General features: G+C 54.5%; 8 protein-coding genes across 8 annotated transcripts; 2 read left to right on the top strand and 6 right to left on the bottom strand.

Annotated features, from left to right (window-relative positions):
- Positions 1-563: 563 nt before the first annotated feature.
- EV422DRAFT_568694 (uncharacterized protein) lies at positions 564-1,069 on the bottom strand (the record flags this gene model as incomplete). The annotated part of the gene is made up of 2 exons (XM_053072677.1): positions 564-705; positions 849-1,069. The coding sequence occupies 2 exons, from the start codon at positions 1,067-1,069 to the stop codon at positions 564-566; spliced, it is 363 nt and encodes a 120-aa protein (XP_052924592.1).
- Positions 1,070-1,254: 185 nt separating this feature from the next.
- Positions 1,255-3,042, top strand: EV422DRAFT_534114 (uncharacterized protein). The gene is made up of 3 exons (XM_053070646.1): positions 1,255-1,503; positions 1,655-2,020; positions 2,097-3,042. Exons 1-3 carry the CDS (start codon positions 1,390-1,392, stop codon positions 2,676-2,678), a joined length of 1,062 nt encoding a protein of 353 aa, XP_052924591.1. The 5' UTR covers positions 1,255-1,389; the 3' UTR covers positions 2,679-3,042.
- Positions 3,043-3,306: 264 nt separating this feature from the next.
- EV422DRAFT_621015 (uncharacterized protein) lies at positions 3,307-5,051 on the bottom strand (the record flags this gene model as incomplete). The annotated part of the gene is made up of 1 exon (XM_053074123.1): positions 3,307-5,051. The coding sequence occupies exon 1, from the start codon at positions 4,906-4,908 to the stop codon at positions 3,307-3,309; it is 1,602 nt and encodes a 533-aa protein (XP_052924590.1). The 5' UTR covers positions 4,909-5,051.
- Positions 5,052-5,480: 429 nt separating this feature from the next.
- Positions 5,481-5,738, top strand: EV422DRAFT_489715 (ribosomal protein L27; the record flags this gene model as incomplete). The annotated part of the gene is made up of 1 exon (XM_053067452.1): positions 5,481-5,738. A coding segment is annotated over one exon (258 nt), but the record flags the coding sequence as incomplete, so codon positions are not given.
- Positions 5,739-6,175: 437 nt separating this feature from the next.
- On the bottom strand, positions 6,176-7,123 carry EV422DRAFT_104728 (uncharacterized protein). Its single transcript, XM_053064541.1, has 4 exons — positions 6,982-7,123; positions 6,755-6,910; positions 6,627-6,670; positions 6,176-6,517 (listed from the first exon to the last, which is right to left on the bottom strand). Exons 2-4 carry the CDS (start codon positions 6,816-6,818, stop codon positions 6,278-6,280), a joined length of 348 nt encoding a protein of 115 aa, XP_052924588.1. The 5' UTR covers positions 6,819-6,910; positions 6,982-7,123; the 3' UTR covers positions 6,176-6,277.
- Positions 6,900-9,899, bottom strand: EV422DRAFT_104771 (uncharacterized protein). The gene is made up of 13 exons (XM_053064542.1): positions 9,842-9,899; positions 9,574-9,776; positions 9,329-9,515; positions 9,244-9,259; positions 9,126-9,172; positions 8,096-9,053; positions 7,851-8,024; positions 7,734-7,782; positions 7,563-7,632; positions 7,411-7,476; positions 7,233-7,337; positions 6,982-7,159; positions 6,900-6,910 (listed from the first exon to the last, which is right to left on the bottom strand). The coding sequence occupies exons 2-12, from the start codon at positions 9,694-9,696 to the stop codon at positions 7,053-7,055; spliced, it is 1,902 nt and encodes a 633-aa protein (XP_052924587.1). The 5' UTR covers positions 9,697-9,776; positions 9,842-9,899; the 3' UTR covers positions 6,900-6,910; positions 6,982-7,052.
- EV422DRAFT_104838 (uncharacterized protein) lies at positions 9,738-11,078 on the bottom strand. Its single transcript, XM_053064543.1, has 3 exons — positions 10,359-11,078; positions 9,967-10,099; positions 9,738-9,908 (listed from the first exon to the last, which is right to left on the bottom strand). The coding sequence occupies exons 1-3, from the start codon at positions 10,683-10,685 to the stop codon at positions 9,838-9,840; spliced, it is 531 nt and encodes a 176-aa protein (XP_052924586.1). The 5' UTR covers positions 10,686-11,078; the 3' UTR covers positions 9,738-9,837.
- Positions 11,079-12,135: 1,057 nt separating this feature from the next.
- On the bottom strand, positions 12,136-12,758 carry EV422DRAFT_507349 (uncharacterized protein; the record flags this gene model as incomplete). The annotated part of the gene is made up of 2 exons (XM_053068654.1): positions 12,136-12,693; positions 12,750-12,758. 2 exons carry the CDS (start codon positions 12,756-12,758, stop codon positions 12,136-12,138), a joined length of 567 nt encoding a protein of 188 aa, XP_052924585.1.
- Positions 12,759-23,325: the final 10,567 nt, after the last annotated feature.

Genomic DNA, 23,325 nt, shown 5'->3' with positions numbered 1-23,325 from the left:
GCGGCGGCGGACGTTGTTTTGCCGGCGGTCACTTTGTTAGCGATCAGCTTGCAGGCCCAAGTTTAGCGTTCGATAGGGTTGCCTGGGTTGCTGAATCAGGTTACATATAGATACAAGCTTACGGCGTAGTAGAAGCATAGGTAGTTTCCCATATCTTTAGACAGTGCTCCTCCTTCTCATGGCTATTTAGATCACGATTATGTTGTTGGCGGCCTTGTTCTGACATTTTGGCTCTTTCATTGGCCTGAGATTCAAGAATGTGGGCGTTTCTATTCTCCATGTTTCCTTTCCAAGGGGCGACGGAAACAGTGAGGATCTATCGAGTACGTCTAATGTTGAGAACAGGCCGGAATGAGCCGACGCCTTCATTTAAGCCCTATCTGCACTCTACCCTCTTGCCCAGCTACGTTCACCCCTACATACATGGCCCGATGGTTTCTCGTGCATCATTCCGATCAACGATGCGTCTGCGCCAATGATGCCATTCGGAATGTGAAGCAACATGACCAGATGGGGGCGTTCGGCACCCTCTCATCTCGTACAGCCCTCCTTTCGCCGTAAATCTATCTGTCAGGTGTTTCGTTCAGGCGGGATAGGTAACATATCCACACCCGCAATTGCTTGTGCACGGGTGGCGGGTTGCCGGACCGAGAGATGAGGGGTATATTCGACGTTTCGCGTACGGCGGATTCGTAACCAGGATCCCTATCCGATCCCGCTGTGCGGCCTTCCGGTTGTGGGAAGTGTGAAATAGTTCACTCGCCACTATTCCGCACACCTTCCACACCTAGAAAAAACTCCGTTCGCCTATCCCTAGCATATTCGTGCTCGTTCTCACGCCGTCTCACTTGGCAGCGACCCCACCGGCTCCCTCCTTGGCCCCACCAGCCGCCGCTGCCGTTGCTTGTTGCTGTGGCTCGAATTGCGCGCGCATGTAAGGGTCAAAAACGTAGAACCCGGTGAACGTGGAGACTACGGCGGTGAGCAGATAGACTTTCCAGCCGAGGCGCGTGGGTCGTTGCGGTATGAGACGGTGGTGGAGGGGTGTTGGTGCTTGTGGGATGTGCATGTTTGCTTGGTTGTTGGGTTGGCCGAGGTACAGTAGCTTGTTGGCTGGCCTGCTTGTTGCAAGGTGTTCTGGGAGTGTGGCTTAGCGGGTCTTCCGGACAAACGGCTCTCCGCTTTCTTTCCCCGCCCGCCAAAAGACGCTAGAGAAAGCCGTAGGAACTACAGCAGATCACTCTTAACGGCACATACAACAATGGCCTTAGAATCAGGTATGTCTAGCACCAACACTCATCCAAGTCTCTCTATCACACTCCGCTGAAACTAAGCTTTGGACTAACGCTTCTCTCGATTTTCCCACTAAAAGCCTTCCAAGACCCCGCCATGCTGAGCGCACTCCAGGAGCGTCTGGGCTCCCTTGTTGGCAGGCCCTCGGGTTACATTGACAGCTTACCTACCAGTGTGAAGAGGAGGATGAATGCGTTGTTGAACTTGCAGGTGAGGTTTTGAGGGGCGGTGTTCAGCGGTCAAAGAGTCGCAATGAAGCGAAGTGCCGAATCGCTTCACCTATGTCCTTGACTCCTTATTGCGAGCAATGGAAATCGCAGAAGAACCAGAGGCTTACACAAGCTTTTTTCTTCTCAAATAGGATAAGCACACCGGCCTCGAAGCCGAGTTCCAAGCCGAACTCTTGGCGCTCGAAAAGAAGTTCCACGCCAAGTACCAACCTCTATACGACCAGCGGTCCGCTATTATCGCCGGATCCGTCGAGCCCACTGACGCTGAATGCGAGAGGAAGCCTGAGGAGGACGAAGAGGATGAGGACAAGGAGAAGGCCACTCCGCCCACCCCGGCCAAGACTGTTGAGGACGGCAAGGACATTGCGGGAATCCCCGAGTTCTGGTTGACTGCGTTGAGGAACAACGCACAGTTGGCGGAAATGATTACGGAGAAGGATGAGGAGGTGTTGAAGAAACTGACGGATATCAAGCTGACTTACCTCGAAGACAACCCCGTATGTTTTGGGGATTGAATGTGAATGGTATCGGCAGGGATTACAGAACTAACTTTCCTTTTTGCGGTCTGTGCAGGGCTTCACTCTGACCTTCCACTTTGCCCCTAACGACTATTTCACCGACTCCGTCCTCACAAAAACCTACTACCTCGAGTCCTCCCCCGAATCCGGCTACGGCGACGTCCTTTACGACCGCGCCGAAGGCAGCCCGATCCACTGGAAGGAGGGCAAAGACCTGAGCGTCAAAATCGAGATCAAGAAGCAACGCCACAAGTCTTCAAACAAGACCCGTACCGTCAAGAAAACCGTCCCCGCCGAGACCTTCTTCTCCTTCTTCTCGCCGCCCACCGCCCCCGAAGACGACGACGATGACGCCGATGAGGAAGACCTCGAGGAACTCGAACAGCGGTTGGAGATGGATTACGAGATTGGAGAAATGATCAAGGAGAAGATCATCCCGCGTGCTGTTGACTGGTTCACGGGCAAGGCGCTGGAGTTTGAGGAGGATGAGTTTGATGAGGAGTTGTACTCTGGGGATGATGATGACGAGGACGAGGATGACGATGAGGATGAGGGTGATGAGGATGCTGCGGAGGAAGAGGGTGGCGAGGCTCCGGCCAACTCGACCGATAAGCCCCCGGAATGCAAGCAGCAGTAAATCGGATGTACCTGGCCCCTTCACGGTTTAATCATTCATCCAACGCGCGGAAAGCACGGCGCATCTAAACACACACGCACCACCACCCGTTCAATGCTCCACGTTGTATTTATCAGTTATGCACACACGCGCCTGTGTGTGTTTTTGGCCCTCCCGCCTTTGTTTAGTTGTTTAGGTTCTTTCATACTGTATTCTTCTCTTGCATTTGTACTGTAGTTGGTGGCAATTCATTCGTTTCTGCGTATCTAGTACTCTTGTGTTGCGCAAGTAAGTCAAGCATTTGTACTGTAGTTGGTGGCAATTCATTTGTTTCTGCGTAGCTAGTACTCTTGTGTTGCGCAAATAAGTCAAGAAATGGAGTAGTGCCGTGTCGACGAGTCTCCCTCGCCAAAGGAGTAGGCTACGTTTCTAGATCACTAGGGTGCGAGCCAGGGTGCGAGCTCTGTTCAGAAAATCACCGAACGGAAAGACATGCCCCAAAATGAACACTCATGTGGTATGCCAAGATATGCACAATCGGATGGACCTCGTCCCTTCGATTCTCCACAAAGCTAGGCGGACCTATCCTCCAAATCATAGCGCAACTTGCTATAACCTATTCTACCATATATGCCAATTCGGGACACCCCTACGCCGTTCCCTCCAACGCACCCTCAAACCACTCCCACCCCTTAACCACGCCCGCCCACCCCACCTCAGCCGTCTCCCCCTCCTCCCCCACATCCCCATCCCCCCTGTCCACCTTCTTCCGCCACGCCACAACCACCTTCCTACACTCCTCCTCCTTCCCCGCCCACGACAACGCTTTGGCGAGGCGGAGCAGCACAGAGTGGTCTTTGAGCGTGACGGCGCGGCGGTAGTATCGTTCGGCGTTGAGGGCGAGGGTTGGGAGTTGGGATTGGGTGGTCGGGGGGGTGTAGAGGGGGATACGGAGCAGGTGGGTGTCGCCGAGTTTTGCGGCGATGGGGGCGGAGGTTGGGGTGAGTGTGTAGGCGAGGGTGTAGGCGTCGACGGCGCGGGTGTAGAGGGTGCGGAGGAGTGTTAGGGGGTTCGTTGGTGGTGTTGTTGATGAGGATGAGGAAGAAGATGTGTTGGTACCCGCGGCAGCGAGGATCTTTTCCACCCCGCCTGCACACATCTTGACCGCATCGGCCCATGAGCAGAGCACATCCCCTTTTTCGCAAAGCGCTTCGACGTTGTCTTTATCCCCTCCAAGCACCTTCTCCAGCCTCCCCACAGCCTGTCCAAAGATCTCCTCATCGACGCGGTTCTCAACCTGTGCAACAACATCCGCGCGGGCCGCGAAAGTCTCCGCAAACCGGATGTCAATGTCGTGTTGGCAGCGTTGTTTCTCGGTGGGTGTTATCGGGTCCGTTTGCGGAGGGGAGTCGAGGAGAGATTGGGCTTTGTGGAGTTTGGAGAGGGCGCGGGTATAGAGGAGGGTGGATTCTGGGTCGCGAACTTCTTGGAAGAGGAGAGTGAGGGTCTGCGCGTGGGCGGAGAGGGTGTCGATGAGGGAAACTGTTGGGGAGTCTTCTTCTTCTTCTTCTTCTTCTTCTTCTTCTTCTTCTTCTTGTCCTTCTTCATCTTCGTCCCCTCCGGTCTTCTCCTCTTCTTTGTCCACAGATCCCTCTTTTACAGCCGCTGCACTCTTCAGTGCAGCATCATCCGCCGGCCCCTTCCCCTCGTCCTCCATCAACGCAATCTGCAACCGAAACACCTCCTCCAACGCCGCCTCCGCCTCAGTCAACATCTTCACCGCCTCCGCCGCACCCCCACCCACCCCGCTCCCCGTGCCCTCCTCCTCCAACGCAATCTCCGCAGCGCCCCTCAAAGCCTGCGCCAGATTAAACAGCACATCCACGTTCGCCTGGTCACCCTTCCTGAACTTCTCCGCCGCCTCGTTGAACAACGCAAATCTACCCGCCGCTTCGTCGTCGATATCATCATCTCCGTTGTCCACCTGAAACTCGGCAATTACGAGCAGGATCCGTCCCCAATTGTACATGCACTCCGCGTCGCTAGGCTCGAGCGAATGCGCATGTGCGTACATTTCGCGGGCGCGTTGGTAGAAGCGGAGCGCTTTGGCGGAGGTGCCGTGCCGGTCGCCTTTGTCTTCGAGGGAGAGGGCTTCGGTGATGGAGTCGGCGAAGGTGGTGGGTTTTGGGGGTGTGGCAGGGCCAGCTGAGGGCTTTTTGGGGCGTTTGGGGTGTTTTGAGGGTGGGGGCATGTTGGGCGGGGGTGTGAAGCGGCGATAAACGACAAGGTCCGGCAGGTGCTGCGAGAGCTTTATTAGTTGAGGATAACTGTTGTGGGTGAATACAGTGCGGCCGGTGGTTGAGTGCTGGTTGCAAGCAGGTTGCAAGAGAATGTCGCAAATGGAGCGAGAAACAGAAAACGAAGAGACGCGGCTCTTGCAAGTCGCTCCTCAATTGCCCCAATCCCTCGCTGAATCCCTCGACCCGTTCCGCCAATCTTCTTCTCCAGAGAGAGAGCTGTCGTCGCTCAGCTACCGGCATACAGCACTCCTGTCACTAGACTTCGAACCGGAGTTAGACTCTTAACTCGGGGCTCAGCCACTCGATCCCCAACGGCAAAAAGCGAAAAAATCCCACCCTCCAAACCTCCAACTTCAACGCTCCCTCCATCACAATGTTGCTATCCCGGATAGGCGCCCCAGCCGCCGCCTCCCTCCCCAAACGGCCCTCGGCCGGCTGCCTCACCCACCTCCGCCCCACCCCCCTCGATCCTCTCACCAGCAGCCCCACCACCGTCCGCCCCCCCACATCCTTCACCTTCTCCCAGATCCGTTTCGCCACCAAAAAAGCCGGCGGCTCCACCAAAAACGGACGCACCTCGCAACCAAAATATCTCGGCTTCAAAGCCCTCCACAACGCAAAAGTCGAGCCGGGGAACATCATCATCCGCCAACGCGGGACCGAATGGCACCCCGGCCACAACGTCGGGATGGGGAAGGACCATACCCTCTTTGCGCTCATCCCCGGCCGCGTGGTCCTGCACTACGATCTCGAGAAGCGGAGACGGATCGTTTCGGTGGATGATGGCACGCTCCCTGCGCTGCCGACTAGGCCGGAGATGAAGAAGCGGTTGGCGAATAGTTTGGATATCAAGTCTTATTTGGGCATGGATGGGGAGCAGCGGTTGGCGTATGTGCAGCAGAAGATTAGGGAGATCTCGCAGGTGGATAAGGTGCAGAGGCAGGCGGATTTGACACAGAGTTTGATGCTGAAGGGGAGGAGGAAATTTGATCTTGTCGATTTGACTTTGCTTTAGGGGGAGGGAGAGATGGAGGAGGGAGAAAGCAAGAATATGAATATAGATAGAGTGAGGATGAAAACAATATCTATGTGGGGAAACCACAGATGATATGCGCATGTTGAACGGCCATTCTTTTCGAATACTACGTATTTATGAACCTCTCATGCGCTTCTTCACACATTGCATATCGCCCCACAACATAACGACCAAAAAGTACACTCAAACAAACGCATCAGTAAAAAGCTCAAAATCGTAACGCAACCCAAAAACCCATGTCCCAGAACCCAGAAGAACAAACCCACTCCCTCCCAAGCCCCGAATCACATATGCATCCCCCCCGCCAAACTCTGCTGCGCCGCCGCCGCAACCGCCCTCTCCGCCGCAGGCTCGCTCATCGTGAACGTCGGCACCGATAAGGTCGTCATGGGCGCCGCCTGCATTTGCTGTGGCTGTTGTTGAGAAGAGGATGTTGTGGAGGATGAGGTCTCGATTTTGTGTTGCGCGGGCGTCAGGTAGACGATTTGGAGGTCCGTTAGGTGCCGGCGGAGGGCGTACATGAACTGCATGGAAAGGGGGGAGGTGGGATTGAATTCGTTCAGTTTATTGTGGTAGCGAATAGAACTCGGTTCTCTTAAACCAATAACAACACGACCACAAGAAGATCCTCACCTGCGTCCGCCTCCCCCACCGTTTACTCCCATCCTGCCAGTTCCCTAGGATCATCAAAAACAGGAAAAAATAAACAATCCACTCTCTCCCTAATCACCCTTTCTCACCAATCCGCCCACCACACATACCCTTATGCTTTAACACCATATTGACCTTCAACTTATTCATATTCTCGATATCGGAGATATGCATATCCACGCCGGCGTACTCGCGCGGCTCGGAGCGGACGAATTCTTGGATGCGGTCTTTTAGAGCGCGGAGTTTTTCTTCGGGGGTGTCGAAGTCTGTGGTAAGTGGAGCGGGGTTAGTGCGTGGTGGTGGGCGAGGGATGCGAAGTAAAGGGTGGATATTGTACCTAGTTGGAGTTCGATGGCTTCGGACTAACAAAAGACAGAGACAAAAGTAAGAGAAAAAAGGGCAGACATATCAGAAGACCGTGACCACCGAACACTCAAGATGGCGGACAGATCCCAGCGACCGCACCTGATCCCCCGACCTCCGCAGATTATGTATAAGTTTCGACGCAATGAGTGCTACAGAGAATTCAAGTCCATGTCAACATCAAACCAGTCGAGATCAGAAACGCGAAGTTCCAACAAAACCTACTATTAGGCGCATAAATCAACTGTCCATCCATCCTCTTGAAAATCGTTGTCAACACGCCCACTTCTTCCACGAGCAAGTTCTGGTTGTCGATGAGGACTCGGTCGCCTGTGCATGCGAGGACGTGAAGACAGTGAGCATGCTGCTCCGTAACATGTTCAAGTGGGCGGCCTTTATCTACCAGCATCATATGGATGTGTGACGAATAAGAAGAGCAGCGATTCGAAGGCGGTGCGTGCCGCGGTTCCTGTAGAGCGAGGATATGGTCATTTGATAAGCGCTGCATGCCTATATGATCCTCCGAACTCAACAATGCAAATGAAGATTCCCTACCGAAAACGAAACTCAGCGCGAGGATAAAACTCGTGAAGGGGAGCATCGCGGTGAGGCTGATACCAAAGATCTACGCACACGAAATGTAGTAGGAATAACAGATATGTGAGTTACGGCCGGAAAAATGACGGTTCTTTGTGACAAGGGCGCAAATCGTTAAAAAAAACTCACCGGCAAAGCAATACAAAACGACACAAAGCTATCCACAAAAAAGAAAAACCTTCCTCAAGAACAAACATCAATCCACCACCCACAAATCACCCTCCGCCCCCACACACACAAACTCACGAATTAAGCTTCCCCAACGCCTGCGACAAATCCCGCATCGCGCGGTACAGCCCGCGGCGCTCGCGATACATCCCAACGACGCAGTCTTTCACTTCTTTGCGCGTGATGGAGCCATTGCCGTCTTGGTCGAGGAGGAGGAAGGCTTCGGATGCGAGGGAGGGGTCTGCGAAGCATCTAATGTTTTCAGAATAAACATTTGTCACGATGTGAATTGATGAGCGGAGGCAGGTTATAAATGTCATTACCGCATGAAATCCTCCGACGTCAAAAACCCTTTCTCCTTCCCTCCCAACCCCATGAATATCTTCTTCGCCAGCTTGCCCGCCTGTATATGACTCGTAATATCCATCCTCGCCAGCTCCTGTTTGTACCGATTTCCCTTGAATTCCGTCAAGCCGGGTATCGGGGAGCGAATATGCTTATCATCATGCGGCGAGCTCGGGGAGAGCAGATCCTGCACGGTATCGCTCCTTCTTGCGGACGCCGCGCGGCTGTGCGACATGGAGGGACGGGTGGAGCGCGAGATGGTGTGCGTCGTGGGGAGGAGGTCGGAGGCGGTGATGGGGCGCAGGCCGGGCGAGGAGGGTGGGGAGCCGGCGCGAGAGGCTGGGCGGGATCGGGCGGTCTTTCTGGAAACGTTGCGGGCGAGTACGGTCGGGCTGCGGTGGAGGGAGTCAATGTTGAGGGAGTGTGGGGAGTCGGAGGTTGTACGCGGGCGGGCCGGTAACGGCGATGATTGGTCGTCGGGGGCGTGGATGGGGTATGATTTTTGGATTTCTGCGAGTTCCCCTGTTGGCGGTATTGGTGGGCCGTTGACGGTGGTGGGTCGCCGTCCCATCATCCCCATCTCGGTGACATCAGACTCCATCCCTGACTCGAGGTCGGGGTCGTCGTCGTCTAGATCCCCAGGTAGGCCGTTCCGCCCAGCGCTGTCAGCCGCCCGTCTCCTAACTATATGCAGCCAGAACGACGCAGACTGCTTGTTTTTGCGGTGAGAAGCAGCGGCAGCCCCTTGCTGTGAATCTGCATCGGTGGCTAGCGTGTTGGTAGTGCTCTGCTCCCTGCCATATGCAAAGCGGCCTGTCCAGATGGGACTTGACGGATTGGACGGTTGTGGGCCGCCTTTCGGTAGAAGCTGTCCCGGTCCAATATACTCGCTATTTGATCGATGTTGCTTTGCGTACTTTTTGAATGCGTCGAGCACTGAGGGTTGAATCGAAAATGTTCAGTATTTGGACTCCCTCTTTCCCAATACACGGGACTACCTGCACTCACGTTTCATATGTCGTTTGGATATAGCGATTCGGTCTTTATACGCGAGTCTGCGATTTCGCAAGGGCAAGCTCAATTCGCCATTAGACAAACTCTTAACCCTTCAACGGCAGACACGCACCTGTGAAATTGCACGGCTACACAATTTGAAATATCAATATTTATCTCCAATCGGGCCTCCGCTCCGCAAAAAACCGGCCACTTACCAATCACTTGCAACAGAAGCTTATGTATAAGCATACACAGAGTGAACACCATCCCCGTTACGATCACATGGAATATCGTAAGCCAGTACTCCACTTGATTCATTTGATTGAACAGGAGGGCGAACGCGACGACCGTGATGATCGCCCAGGATGCAATCGTGACGAAGAGTTTGACGGCTACCATGTACTGTATGAGGTGCGGTTAGCCAGAAAGTACTGTCAATAAGGGTCCATGCCAACTCTACCTCAAGTCGCGCTCGGGTCCGCTCGCTGTACCCTCCAAAGAGCGTACTCAGCGTGGAAACAATGACGTACGGTAGCACTGAGGGGTAGTAAGGTAAGTTTGAACGGTTCAAACGATCCCTCATATACGATCAGGACATTCCCACCGTCAATGAAGTACCACAACACGACCCAAGTGAAGATGGATGATGCAAAGAACAGTGACCTGGGAAACAGCGTTTCAGTATGATCGCAGAGAAGTGGACAACTTCCACTGACAAGACAACTCACCAGCGAGCAATCTCCGTACTCAGCGTCAAGCTATCCTCGGGGCCGATCTTATCAAAGAGATTGGGATCTGCCCATAGATGTGTAAACTTATTGCAACATTGGGACACTTCTCAGTCTGACCACACCTCCGGGTTTCCAAACAACGAGATAGCTTATCAATGCTGGCGCAGCGGGAATCGTGAGCCCCGAGAAAAGATATGCAAGGAATTGAGCCCACACAGGCAGATAACAACAATCCAGCCCATAGAGACCCCTGGACTGGAATGAGAAATGTTAGTGACCCGCATTCTCAGACACTGCTTGCTTCCACTTGCCGAATGCCGTCTCTTTCCATCCTAGTTCGCTGCCGTACAGCAGAGACAGCGCAAAACCAACTATACCGCCTAAGAAAAACGCTTTCCGGTGTGCTAACGCCTCCACCCCTCGTCCGGATGTCTTGGCTCTTGTGCATTTTTATTCCGGCTCGCCTGCTACCACAATTTCAAACCAAGCCCACAGTCGAACCCCCCTTACGTACTTCATATTCGTGCACCACCTCTTCTTGAGCGGGCCCGCTATCAATTTCGAACCAGTCGAAGTCGTCTTCCACGGGCGCGTCGCCGGTATTTGTCTGCGGTAAACTGTTGCCGTTTGGTGAGTTGGGCGCCGGCGAATACAACGGTGGCGAGGAGGCGGCCTGTGAGGGAGGAGCTAGGGTTGGCGGTGCGGCGGAGGGTCCATTTGCACCATTCGTCGTCGTCGCCGTTGTTGGACGGCTGCCCGACTCTACTCTCATGGGCGACGAAGTTCGCAAAGGGGATTGCGGAGCCGGCAAATTGGCAGGAGCGGCGGGTGGGTTTGGCATCGTGGCTCTGGAGGGGTTGAGTGGGAATGGTCCTTGTCATCTGAAGATGCGCCTAATCATATATCTCTACCCAGGCGTGACCACGCAACCGGGTGTCTTTTTCTTCCGTACGGAGAAGCATCCTGGTTAAGGTCACTTCCCGAGTCCGAACGCTGTCTTGGCCTCTTCATGGCGTTGGCTGGAGTTCCGTGGGAAAACGAAGCGCAACCTTAGTCCACAGTGGGTTTTCCGGTGGGAAGCTGGGTGCGAAGTTGCAGGTGGGGCGAGTCGCGTCAAAGACTTCTGAAGGTCGTTTGAGTAGTATAGAATTGGCCACCATTTAACTACACTTTTGAAAAACCGTTATTTACCCTCATCTGAACCGCAAACCCGGTCCAACAGGCCTCAGACCTGAATCTCGGAAAAAACCCCCTGGATAGGCCCCATATCAAGCCAGAGAGGTCTCAAATTCGGCTTAAAACTGTCAAGCTTGGAAAAAAGTCCAACGGAGTGGTGAGAGTCTTAAACTGTCCTAGGAAGCCTCCATTTCCACTCAACAAGGTGAAAAGTTGATTCCTTGATTTGAGTCCAATACGCTGCTTATGGAGACAAACAGCCTCAATTACGGCTCAGATTCTAAATCTGGGATCGGACCCAATAGGCTGCCAATTAGTTACAATTGGAACCAAGTCAGAGCTGTGCGCACAGACTTGCAACATCTCTGTGTGACACCGGTCTGTGCCATCCAGATTTTATCGAATAAAAAAAGTAGTATATAAAGGGTCAAAAATTTTACCCTTTATGCACCACCCGCAACAACTCTGTGCCAACATCGCAAACACAGACTTGAACACCCGCAACAACTCTGTGCACACAGAGTTCCCCAGGTATCCGAGTCACTCCGTACCAAAAGCCACAAACGCCCAATCGATCGATTACAACATCCGTCTCATCCGTTTTCCTTCATACATCGACAACATGTAAAAAGAAGGAGACGTCGTGTCACATGGAGACATCGTTCGCGATGCAACACGCTTTGTTGAAACTAGTCTTGCTGAGATTTCCTCCTTCCACGAGTTGCAGCCTGACCAGATGAATCTTTGAGCCCGCCGCTACTCGCTGAACATGCTATCGCGGGAATGTATCATATATTTCTGGAGAGCGTCCGCAAAGACTGGGAGACCAGTCTGGACAGCGCCGGCGAGGACTGGGAGACCTGTCATAGGTTTTTCAAAGAGTCGGAGAGGGAGCGGGTAGTTGTGGTTGGAAAGATATTGAACGAGAAGGGAGGGAAGACCGCTATGGTATCCGTTTGTGAAGCGCTGAGCTATATGGCCGACAAGTATGCGTGGGAACACAGGAGGAATATACATGTCTGGGTGCGGTCTGACCTCAATTTCCCGTGGGATGGTATCGGCGATTAGATGGCTTGACTAAGAGAACTGGGAAGGGGTGAAATGGGGAGCTCTCGTCACTCTCCAAAAATCTTCTTCGGCTTCCGTTTCCTTTTCTGGCCAGGCTCTGGAAGGACAACGTCCACACCTTGGAGCCTGGCGATTTCTCTGTCTCCTCTGGGTGCTTTTTGGACATCATTGATCTTCAACAAGTCTCGGGCTTTGTACATTCGCTTCTGAGGAACCCCTTTTGTATCAAACAATTTGTACCCATACCCGTTTCGACCACCAATAATGTAGATTAGTTTGCTGAACTGTTGACTGTAACCTTTCTTGAATACATTGCGATCTTCCTTGATCCTAAGGTCGTCTCCAATGTTGAACCCTTCTAGATCATCAAGTGCCTTAACGTTCTGCTCCAAGCTATCCGGTATGTCACCATCCTTGATCCTAGCGGGTGCTTTGCCGAGAACGCTATGCACCTGATTGTTGTAGTTCTCTGTGAACTGCGGTAGAGCGTTGACGTATGCCTTCTGTCCCGTCGCAGTAAAGTATCGTGCCAGGAAGGTCTTTATTGTTCTATTGAACCGTTCTATGATGCCGAGGCGGTCATGGTCGCCAGCTTGTGCTGTGTACTGTTGCACGCCGATCTCTTTCAGCAACGCAGCAACATGCACATTCTTGAACTCACTGCCAGCATCTGAGGTGAAGGATTCGGTAGGTCTCTTACCGGACGCAAAGAGTTTCCTAAGTGCTGCAGATACTGTCACTCCGTCCTTGTTCTTCAGAGGAATGCAGTATGCAAAGCGAGAGTAGATATCAACAATGGTCAGTATATATCGATATCCGTTGTTCTCCTTAGCAAGCCTAGGAAAGTCGATCAGATCTGACTGCCACCGTGCGTTAAGTGCTGGACTAACTATGTGCAGATACTCATAAGTTCGGGATGGAAGTTGATGAAGTTGAGCTACTTGCTGTGCAGCCACAAACCGGTGTGCATCAGCCCAAGACAGAGATTTGCCTTTAGCCTGAGACTGCTGGAAGAGTCTCTCGGCTGAAGTATATCCCGTCAGTGGGTTGTAGTAGAGAAGACAAAGTTGTGTGTCAACACCAGACTTGGTGGAGTAGCTCAACGCGTTTTTGAATGCAGTTTTGATATGTAACGCAAAATTCTAACCATGGCTTCCTTTGAGTCAACCAGAAAATCTAACCACGAGTACCTGGAGTCTTTCCAGGATAACAACCCCACGGCTTTCAAGACCCTATTGACAGATCTCGAGGATGAGTTGGACACTCAACAGTGGTCGCTATCTTGGATGGTTCCAGGAGCAGAGTACGTTGGATTGGGTTTCTTTAGGAACTGGGAACATCTGTGTACTATCAATCTGAAAACATTCAAAATGAAGGTGAAAGATGATGAGGTCGATAACCGTACCTTAGAGAGGATCCTTGCAAGACATCAAAATAAAATCAAGACCCTTGTTGACCATATTCAGAAATGTGTATCCTAATACACATCAGTTGACGAATCGTACAATGACTGTACCGTGGCCTGAATGTTATGAACGAGGCGCCCATACCATAAGCTTACCTACTGACAGCCGCCAATGTCAACCGCCAATGTCAAACGCCAATGTCAATGTCAATGTCAGTGTCAATGTCAGTGTCAATGTCAGTGTCAATGCCACTCCCCCTCCTCCCATTTCGCCAATCCTCCCGCAATATCGCCGCTCCTCCTCTCTCCTCTCATTTCGCCAATCCCCCGTCGGCTTCTCCACATCCCCCACTACTTCTCCATAGCCAGCAGCTGTAGCAATGCTCTCTACGCTCGCCACGCACGCTCTAGGAGCATAGCTGGCGCCCCCCCAGTGCCCTCTTGTTGTTGTTGTTCTCTGGCCTGCTGGGTTGCCTATCTATAAATAGCTGGCCTCTCTTTGTCCATTACCTTCCTCCCCAGCAGATCAAACTGTTATGATCTTGACGACTGAGGCAGAAGCAAAGTAGAGAGGACAAGGTGAGAGCGATGGGCGACGACGCGCCCATACCATAAGCTTACCTACTGACAGCCGCCAATGTCAACCGCCAATGTCAAACGCCAACTTGCAGGCCAACCTAGCGCAAGCCTAAGCCGACGCACAAGCTGCCCAGAACATTGCTGCCCAGGTCCAAGCCGATGCGTACACCCGTCCTCAAGTCACCAACCCTGCTCCCGAAGCTCTGGAGCCAAGAATCAGCTCGCCTGAGAAGTTTGATGGTACCCGCAGCAAATCCCGTGGATGGTTGAACAACATCCAGTTGATGTTTGCTCTCCAGCCCAACCGCTACCCCAGCGACATCATCAAGATCCAAACGATTGGCACCTACCTCACCGGCACTGCGCAAGCCTGGATGGCGCCCCTAGTCGAACGCCAAGATCACAGCCTTCAGAACTTCGATAGTTGTATCGGTCAGATGCAATCTGTCTTCAGGGACAGCGACAGGGTCCGCGCCTCCGAGAACAAGCTCCAGAACCTTCGCCAAACCCGTGCAGCCACCGAGTACGTTGCCGAGTTCCGCCAGCTACAATGCGATGTCTCCTGGAATGACCAGGCCCTGATTGCTACCTTCCGCCGTGGCCTCAAAGAGGACGTGAAGGATCTGATGCTCACGGTGCCTCCTGCTGCCACCATTGATACGGTGATGGAGCAGGCTATCCAGTGGGATAACCGACTGGTTGAGCGCCGCCTGGAACGAAACAGAACCCGCCAGACCTTCCCAGTCCCCCATACCTCGTTTACCACTACCACCACCGTTGACCACAGCGAGCCCATGCAGATTGACGCCGCTCGTCCCCGCGGCCCTCTGAGCCCCCAGGAACGCCAACGCCGCATTTCCAACAACCTCTGCCTCTACTGCGGTGGCGCGGGGCACATTGCAAAGGCCTGCCCAGCCAAGAACAAGACCACCAGCCGTGCCGCCAACGTCGACATCAAAGAAACCTCCACAGAACAGGGTTTTCCCAAGGTCCAGCCGCAGTAAAGCCCCAGCGACTGGAATACACACTCTCCTCTGGGCCTCCTAACCTCGCAGCTCCTGCAACGGAAGAGGCAACCCCCCGGTTCCCGACTCCGTTATAGCCAACACAACCCTCCTAGCCGCCGCCCATGTCGAAAACTCCGAAATTAACCCACGCGCCCTGCTTGCGCTGGGTCCCGTCGAACCCTTCAACTACCCCGTTACCATCATGGTAACATCCAGCCGCTCCCCGATACCTACCTCAGCCATGATCGACAACGGGGCCCTGTCCTGCTTCATCGACAGAGACTTTGCCCGCAAACACCGCATCCCCCTAGTCCCGCATCAGCGTCCCCTGACGATCGAACTCGTTGACGGTCAACCCAGCTCTGCTGGGCCAATCACCCATCACACCCAACCAGTAGGCATGTGGGTTGACGACCACTTCGAAGAACTCGTCTTCCATGTCACCAAATCACCCCGCGCGCCAGTCCTCCTTGGTCTTCCCTGGCTCCGCCTCCATGACATTAACCTTGACTTCAAGAACCTTTCGGTCGGGCTCCGTTGCAACTGTCAGTACCATGAATTTGCGAACTGGGACCACTCCCCGGCACCCCCGAGCCCAGCACCTGCCAGAACCCCCGAGCCCTTGATCCGCATCCCCCAGGATGAAGTCCCCGTCGACGAAACATGGTCGATTCCAGTACCCAGGGTATCTCGCTCCAGCACCCCAGAACCGGCTCCCACGCTGCTCCGAGTCTCGTTCATCTCCGCCCCAGCCTTCCGGGTCGCAGCAAGGCATGACCAGGTCTTTGTTGCCTACGCTAACCCTGCGAAACCCGATCTCCCGGCCTCGCCTAGCCCCAGTAACCCCCCGACACCCGAGAAAAACATCAAAGACTTCCTGCCCCCCAAATATCAAGATTTCGCCAATGTTTTCGAAAAGAAAAATGCTGACACTCTCCCCGAGCACCGGCCCTACGACTGTCCAATCGATCTGGAAGAAGGCAAGCAGCCACCTTTTGGCCCGATCTACAGCGCCTCTCTGCGAATACCTCGAAGAAAACCTCGCCAAAGGATTCACCAAACCCTCAAAGTCCCCTGCCGGTGCGCCAGTCTTATTCGTGAAGGAAAAAGGACGGTTCTCTCCGCCTCTGCGTGGATTATCGAGGCCTGAACAGCATCACGGTGAAGAATCGCTACCCCCTGCCCCTGATCAACGGTATCATGGATCGTTTGCGCGGCGCCCGCCGTCTCACCAAGATCGACCTCCGCGGCGCTTACAACCTCTTACACATGCGCCCAGGCGATGAATGGAAGACCGCTCTCCGCTGCCGCTACGGCCTATTCGAATACAACGTCATGCCCTTTGGACTTGGCAATGCTCCTGGCGTTTTCCAGTACTTAATGAACGACATCTTCCGCGACATTCTCGATGTGTTTGTTGTCGTCTACCTTGATGATATCCTGATATTCTCCAAGAACCCCGAAGATCACCCCAAACATGTCCGCGAAGTCTTGTCCCGCCTCCGACAGCATGGGTTGTACGCCAAACCAGAGAAGTGCGAATTCAACCGCGAATCCGTTGAGTTCCTAGGCTTCATCATCTCCGAGAAAGGCATCCAGACGGACCCCAAGAAGATCGCTGCCATCACGGATTGGGAACCTCCCAAGACTGTCAAAGGCTTCCAGCGATTCCTCGGCTTTGCCAACTTCTATCACCGATTCATCCAAGGTTATTCCAAGATCGCTACCCCGCTCACAGCCCTGACCCGGAAAGACATCCCGTACGCCTGGACGCCCGCCGCAAACACCGCCTTCGAGAACCTGAAGAAATCATTCACCACCGGCCCCATCCTTGCTCACCCTGACCCAGAGAAGCCCTTTGTCGTCGAAACTGACGCCTCCGACTTCGCTCTCGGCGCAGTTCTCCTCCAACCTGACCAGGACAATCAGCTCCACCCTGTGGCCTTCCACTCTCGCAAATTCACGGCCGAAGAGATCAACTACGAGATCTACGACAAGGAGCTTCCGGCCATCCAAGACTCCTTTGCCCAGTGGCGACACCATCTCATTGGCGCCCGTCACAAGATCACCGTTTACTCCGACCACAAAAACCTTCAGTACTTCATGACCACCCGCACGCTGAACCGCCGCCAAGCCCGCTGGTCGATATTCTTCTTGGATTTTGACTTTATCATTACCTATCGCCCCGGTTCCCAGCAGCACCAAGCCAATGCCCTCTCCCGACGCTCCGAACATGAGCTAAAGGAGGGGGAAGAAGCGTTCCGCTCCCAGGCGACCACAATTTTGACTCGTGAACGCCTTCGACTCGCCACGGCCTACCTCACACCCATGGATACTACGCTGCTTGACAAGATTAAAGCCGCCCAGGCCTCTGACCCCCTCGCTAAGACCATCCGCAAAGAGCTCAAGATACCCCTTGCCCAACGGACCGAGGAAGCCCAAGATCGTATCAAGCGGTTCTCAGATGAGGATGGGGTCCTGCTGCACGACAGCCTTGTCTATGTCCCCACCAATGAGCTCCGAGCTGAAGTCTGCCACAACATGCACGATACACCCCTAGCCAGCCACTTCGGGATGTCCAAGACGCTCAAACTCGCCTCCCGCAAATACTGGTGGCCCAGCCGGTGGCGCTTCGTCAAGGCCTACGTCAAGTCCTGCGATATCTGTAGCCAAGCGAAATTCAGTCGACACAAACCTTACGGCCTACTCCAGCCCAACAGTACCCCTACCCGCCCTTGGGGATCTTGGTCCCTGGACTTTATCACCGGTCTGCCTCCCGTTGATGGGTACGACTCCATCCTGAACGTCAACTGTCGCCTCACCAAGATGGCCCACTTCATCGCCTGCAGCAAGTCAGAATCCGCCAAATCCACCGCCGACTTAGTCTTCCACAACATCATCCGTCTCCACGGCCTCCCCGACGACGTCATCTCTGACCGAGGACCCCAGTTTAAGTCCCGGTTCTGGCGTCGACTTCTCGAACTCCTTGGGGCAAAGCCAACCTCTCCTCGGCCCCACCCCCAGAGCGATGGCCAGACGGAACGCACCAACCAGATCCTGGAGCAGTATCTCCGATGCTTTTGCAACCACCAACAGGACAACTGGAAACAGCTGGGCCGCGGGTTCGGGTTCGTGTCGTTCAGGGATGGTGAAGCGGGGTTCGAGGAGCAAGACATGGAAGACATCGTGGATTTTGTACGTAGGCGGGAGCTTGAGCCGGTAGGCGACGGGATTGATTTTTTCAACGATGGGGAATGGCCCAATCTTGCGATGGTTGAGTTTCTGAGAGGGCCGGGTTGTCTGGAGGTTTTTGCGGAGGAGCCAGACGTGGTCGCCAGGCTTGAAGTCCGGTCCAGGAATTCGTTTAGCGTCGGCGTAGCGCTTCATTTGATCTTGGGCTTCCTTGAGCTCGAGGGCGAGCTGTTCATGGACTTCCCTGATTTGTTTAGGGCGGGCTTCAGCGGCGGGGTTGACGGATTCGGAGGTAGCAGAGGCCGCAAAACTGAAGCGGGGGTGGAGACCCTTGTTGGCGTAGAAGGGGGTGGTCTAAGAGGCGGACTGGTGGGTGTTGTTCTAGGCGAACTCGGCGGACGACAGAAGCTGTTTCCAGTTGTCCTGTTGGTGGTTGCAAAAGCATCGGAGATACTGCTCCAGGATCTGGTTGGTGCGTTCCGTCTGGCCATCGCTCTGGGGGTGGAAGGCCGAGGAGAGGTTGGCTTTTGCCCCAAGGAGTTCGAGAAGTCGACGCCAGAACCGGGACTTAAACTGGGGTCCTCGGTCAGAGATGACGTCGTCGGGGAGGCCGTGGAGACGGATGATGTTGTGGAAGACTAGGTCGGCGGTGGATTCGGCGGATTCTGACTCGCTGCAGGCGATGAAGTGGGCCATCTTGGTGAGGCGACAGTTGACGTTCAGGATGGAGTCGTACCCGTCCACGGGAGGCAGACCGGTGATAAAGTCCAGGGACCAAGATCCCCAAGGGCGGGTAGGGATACTGTTGGGCTGGAGTAGGCCATATGGTTTGTGTCGACTGGATTTCGCTTGGCTACAGGTATCGCAGGACTTGACGTAGGCCTTGACGAAGCGCCACTGGCTGGGCCACCAGTAGTTGCGGGAGGCGAGTTCAAGCGTCTTGGACATCCCAAAGTGGCCGGCTAGGGGTGTATCGTGCATGTCGTGGCAGACTTCAGCTCGGAGCTCGTTGGTGGGGACATAGACCAGATTATCGTGCAGCAGGATCCCATCTTCATCTGAGAACCGCTTGATACGATCTTGGGTTTCCTCGGTTCGTTGGGCAAGGGGTATCTTGAGCTTTTCGCGAATGGTCTTAGCAAGGGGATCAGAGGCCTGGGCGGCCTTAATCTTGTCAAGCAGCGTGGTATCCATGGGTGTGAGGTAGGCCGCGGCGAGTCGAAGGCGTTCAGGAGTCAAAATTGTGGTCGCCTGGGAGCGGAACACTTCTTCCCCCTCCTTTAGCTCATGTTCGGAGCGTCGGGAGAGGGCATCGGCTTGGTGCTGCTGGGAACCGGGGCGATAGGTAATGACAAAGTCAAAATCTGAGAAGAATATCGACCAGCGGGCTTGGCGGCGGTTCAGGGTGCGGGTGGTCATGAAGTACTGAAGGTTTTTATGGTCGGAGTAAACGGTGATCTTGTGACGGGCGCCAATGAGATGGTGTCGCCACTGGGCAAAGGAGTCTTGGATGGCCAGAAGTTCCTTGTCGTAGATCTCGTAGTTGATCTCTTCGGCCGTGAATTTGCGAGAGTGGAAGGCCACGGGGTGGAGCTGATTGTCCTGGTCAGGTTGGAGGAGAACTGCGCCAAGAGCGAAGTCGGAGGCGTCAGTTTCGACGACAAAGGGCTTCTCTGGGTCAGGGTGAGCAAGGATGGGGGCGGTGGTGAATGCTTTCTTCAGGTTCTCGAAGGCGGTGTTTGCGGCGGGTGTCCAGGCGTACGGGATGTCTTTCCGGGTCAGGGCTGTGAGCGGGGTAGCGATCTTGGAATAACCTTGGATGAATCGGCGATAGAAGTTGGCAAAGCCGAGGAACCGCTGGACGCCTTTGACAGTCTTGGGAGGTTCCCAATCCGTGATGGCAGCGATCTTCTTGGGGTCCATCTGGATGCCTTTCTCCGAGATGATGAAGCCTACGAACTCAACGGATTCGCGGTTGAATTCGCACTTCTCTGGTTTGGCGTACAACCCATGCTGTCGGAGGCGGGACAAGACTTCGCGGACATGTTTGGGGTGATCTTCGGGGTTCTTGGAGAATATCAGGATATCATCAAGGTAGACGACAACAAACACATCGAGAATGTCGCGGAAGATGTCGTTCATTAAGTACTGGAAAACGCCAGGAGCATTGCCAAGTCCAAAGGGCATGACGTTGTATTCGAATAGGCCGTAGCGGCAGCGGAGAGCGGTCTTCCATTCATCGCCTGGGCGCATGTGTAAGAGGTTGTAAGCGCCGCGGAGGTCGATCTTGGTGAGACGGCGGGCGCCGCGCAAACGATCCATGATACCGTTGATCAGGGGCAGGGGGTAGCGATTCTTCACCGTGATGCTGTTCAGGCCTCGATAATCCACGCAGAGGCGGAGAGAACCGTCCTTTTTCCTTCACGAATAAGACTGGCGCACCGGCAGGGGACTTTGAGGGTTTGGTGAATCCTTTGGCAAGGTTTTCTTCGAGGTATTCGCAGAGTGCCTTCATTTCTGGTTCGCTGAGGCTGTAGATCGGGCCGAAAGGTGGCTGCTTGCCTTCTTCCAGATCGATTGGACAGTCGTAGGGCCGGTGCTCGGGGAGAGTGTCAGCAGTTCTCTTTTCGAAAACGTCGGCGAAGTCTTCATACTCGGGGGGCAGGAAGTCTTTGATGTCTTTCTCGGGTGTCGGGGGGTTACTGGGGCTAGGCGTGGCCGGGAGATCGGGTTTCGCAGGGTTGGCGTAGGCGACAAAGACCTGGTCATGCCTTGCTGCGACCCGGAAGGCTGGGGCGGAGATGAACGAGACTCGGAGCGGCAGTGGGAGCCGGTTCTGGGGTGCTGGAGCGAGATACCTTGGGTACTGGAATCGACCATGTTTCGTCGACGGGGACTTCATCCTGGGGGATGCGGATCAAGGGCTCGGGGGTTCTGGCGGGTGCTGGGCTCGGGGGTGCTGGAGAGTTGTCCCAATTCGCGAATTCATGGTACTGACAGTCGCAACGGAAACTGACCGAAAGGTTCTTGAAGTCAAGGTTAATGTCGTGGAGGCGGAGCCAGGGGAGACCAAGGAGGATTGGAGCATGGGGTGATTTGGTGACATGGAAGACGAGTTCTTCGAAGTGGTCGTCGACCCACATGCCTACTGGTTGGGTGTGATGGGTGATTGGCCCAGCAGAGCTGGGTTGACCGTCAACGAGTTCGATCGTCAGTGGACGCTGATGCGGGACTAGGGCGATGCGGTGTTTGCGGGCAAAGTCTCTGTCGATGAAGCAGGCCAGGGCACCGTTGTCGATCATGGCTGAGGTAGGTATTGGGGCGCGGCTTGATGATACCATGATGGTAACGGGGTAGTTGAAGGGTTCGACGGGACCCAGCGCAAGCATGGCGCGGGGGTTAATTTCGGAGTTTTCGACATGGGCAGCGGCTGGGAGGGTTGTGTCGGCTATAACGGAGTTGGGAACCAGGGGGGTGGCCTCTCCCGTTGCAGGAGCTGCGAGGTTAGGAGGCCCGGGGCGGTGTGTGTTGTCCAGTCGCTGGGGCTTTACTGCGGCTGGACTTTGGGAAAACCCTGTTCAGTGGAGGGTTCTTTGATGTCGACGTTGGCGGCACGGGTGGTGGTCTTGTTCTTGACGGGGCAGACTTTTGCAATGTGCCCCACGCCACCGCAGTAAAGGCAGAGGTTGTTGGAAATGCGGCGTTGGCGTTCCTCAGGGCTCAGAGGGCCGCGGGGACGAGCGGCATCAATCTGCATAGGCTCGCTGTGGTCGACAGTGGTGGTAGTAGTAAACGAGGTGTGGGGAACCGGGAAGGTCTGGCGGCTTCTGTTTCGCTCCAGGCGGCGCTCAAACAGCCGGTTATCGCACTGGATAGCCCGCTCCATCACCACATCAATGGTGGCCGCAGGGGGCATTGTGAGCATCAGGTCTTTGATGTCTTCTTTGAGGCCACGGCGGAAGGTAGCAATCAGGGCCTGGTCGTTCCAGGAGACATCGCATTGTAGCTGGCGGAACTCAGCGATGTACTCGGTTGCTGCACGGGTTTGGCGAAGGTTCTGGAGCTTGTTTTCAGAGGTGCGGACCCTGTCGCTGTCTCCGAAGACCGATTGCATCTGACTGATAAAACTATTGAAGTCCTGAAGGCTGTGATCTTGGCATTTGACTAGGGGCGCCATCCAGGCTTGCGCAGTGCCGGTGAGGTAGGTGCCAATAGTTTGGATCTTGATGATGTCGCTGGGGTAGCGGTCGGGCTGGAGAGCAAACATCAGCCGGATGTTGTTCAACCACCCACGGAATTTGCTGCGGGTACCATCAAACTTCTCGGGCGAGCTGATTCTTGGCTCCAGAGCAGGGTTGGCGACTTGGGGACGGGTGTACGTATCGGCTTGAACCTGGGCGGCGATGCTCTGGGCAGCTTGTGCGTCGGCTTGGGCTTGCGCAAGGTTGGCCTGCAAGTTGGCGTTTTGGCTTTGCAAGGCGGCGATGGCTTGGCACATATCGTTCCATTGCTTGGCGGTGAAAGGTACGGATTCGGGATTGGGACATGGCGAAAAAGGTTTGTCGGATGCAGGGCTGGACAGGTTCTGAACTTCTCAGTGTTGGAGCAGATCAAACTGTTATGATCTCGACGACGGGGCGGAAGCGAAGTAGAGAAGACAGGGCGAGTGTGATAGGCGACAAGAGATTGTATTGGCGAAACAAGAAACAAGGACTAGAACAGGAGATGAGAAGAACTGGTGTTGATCTGCTGGGGAGGAAGGGAATGGACGAAGAGAGGCCGGCTATTTATAGATAGGCAACCCAGCAGATCAGAGAACAACAACAACAAGAGGGGACTGGGGGGCGCCAGCTATGCTCCTAGAGCGTGCGTGGCGAGCGTAGAGAGCATTGCTACAGCTGCTGGCTATGGGGAAGCAGTGGGGGGTGTGGAGAAGCCGAGGGGGGATTGGCGAAATGAGAGGAGAGAGGAGGAGTGGCGATATTGCAAGAGGATTGGCGAAATGAGAGGAGAGAGGGGGAGTGGCATTGACATTGACATTGACACTGACATTG

This window comes from Fimicolochytrium jonesii (assembly GCF_025526975.1).
Source record: "Fimicolochytrium jonesii strain JEL569 chromosome Unknown EV422scaffold_16, whole genome shotgun sequence".
Lineage (NCBI taxonomy): Eukaryota > Fungi > Chytridiomycota > Chytridiomycetes > Spizellomycetales > Powellomycetaceae > Fimicolochytrium > Fimicolochytrium jonesii.
Note: the sequence above shows the minus strand (reverse complement) of the source record. Positions and strands in the feature narration are given on the sequence as shown.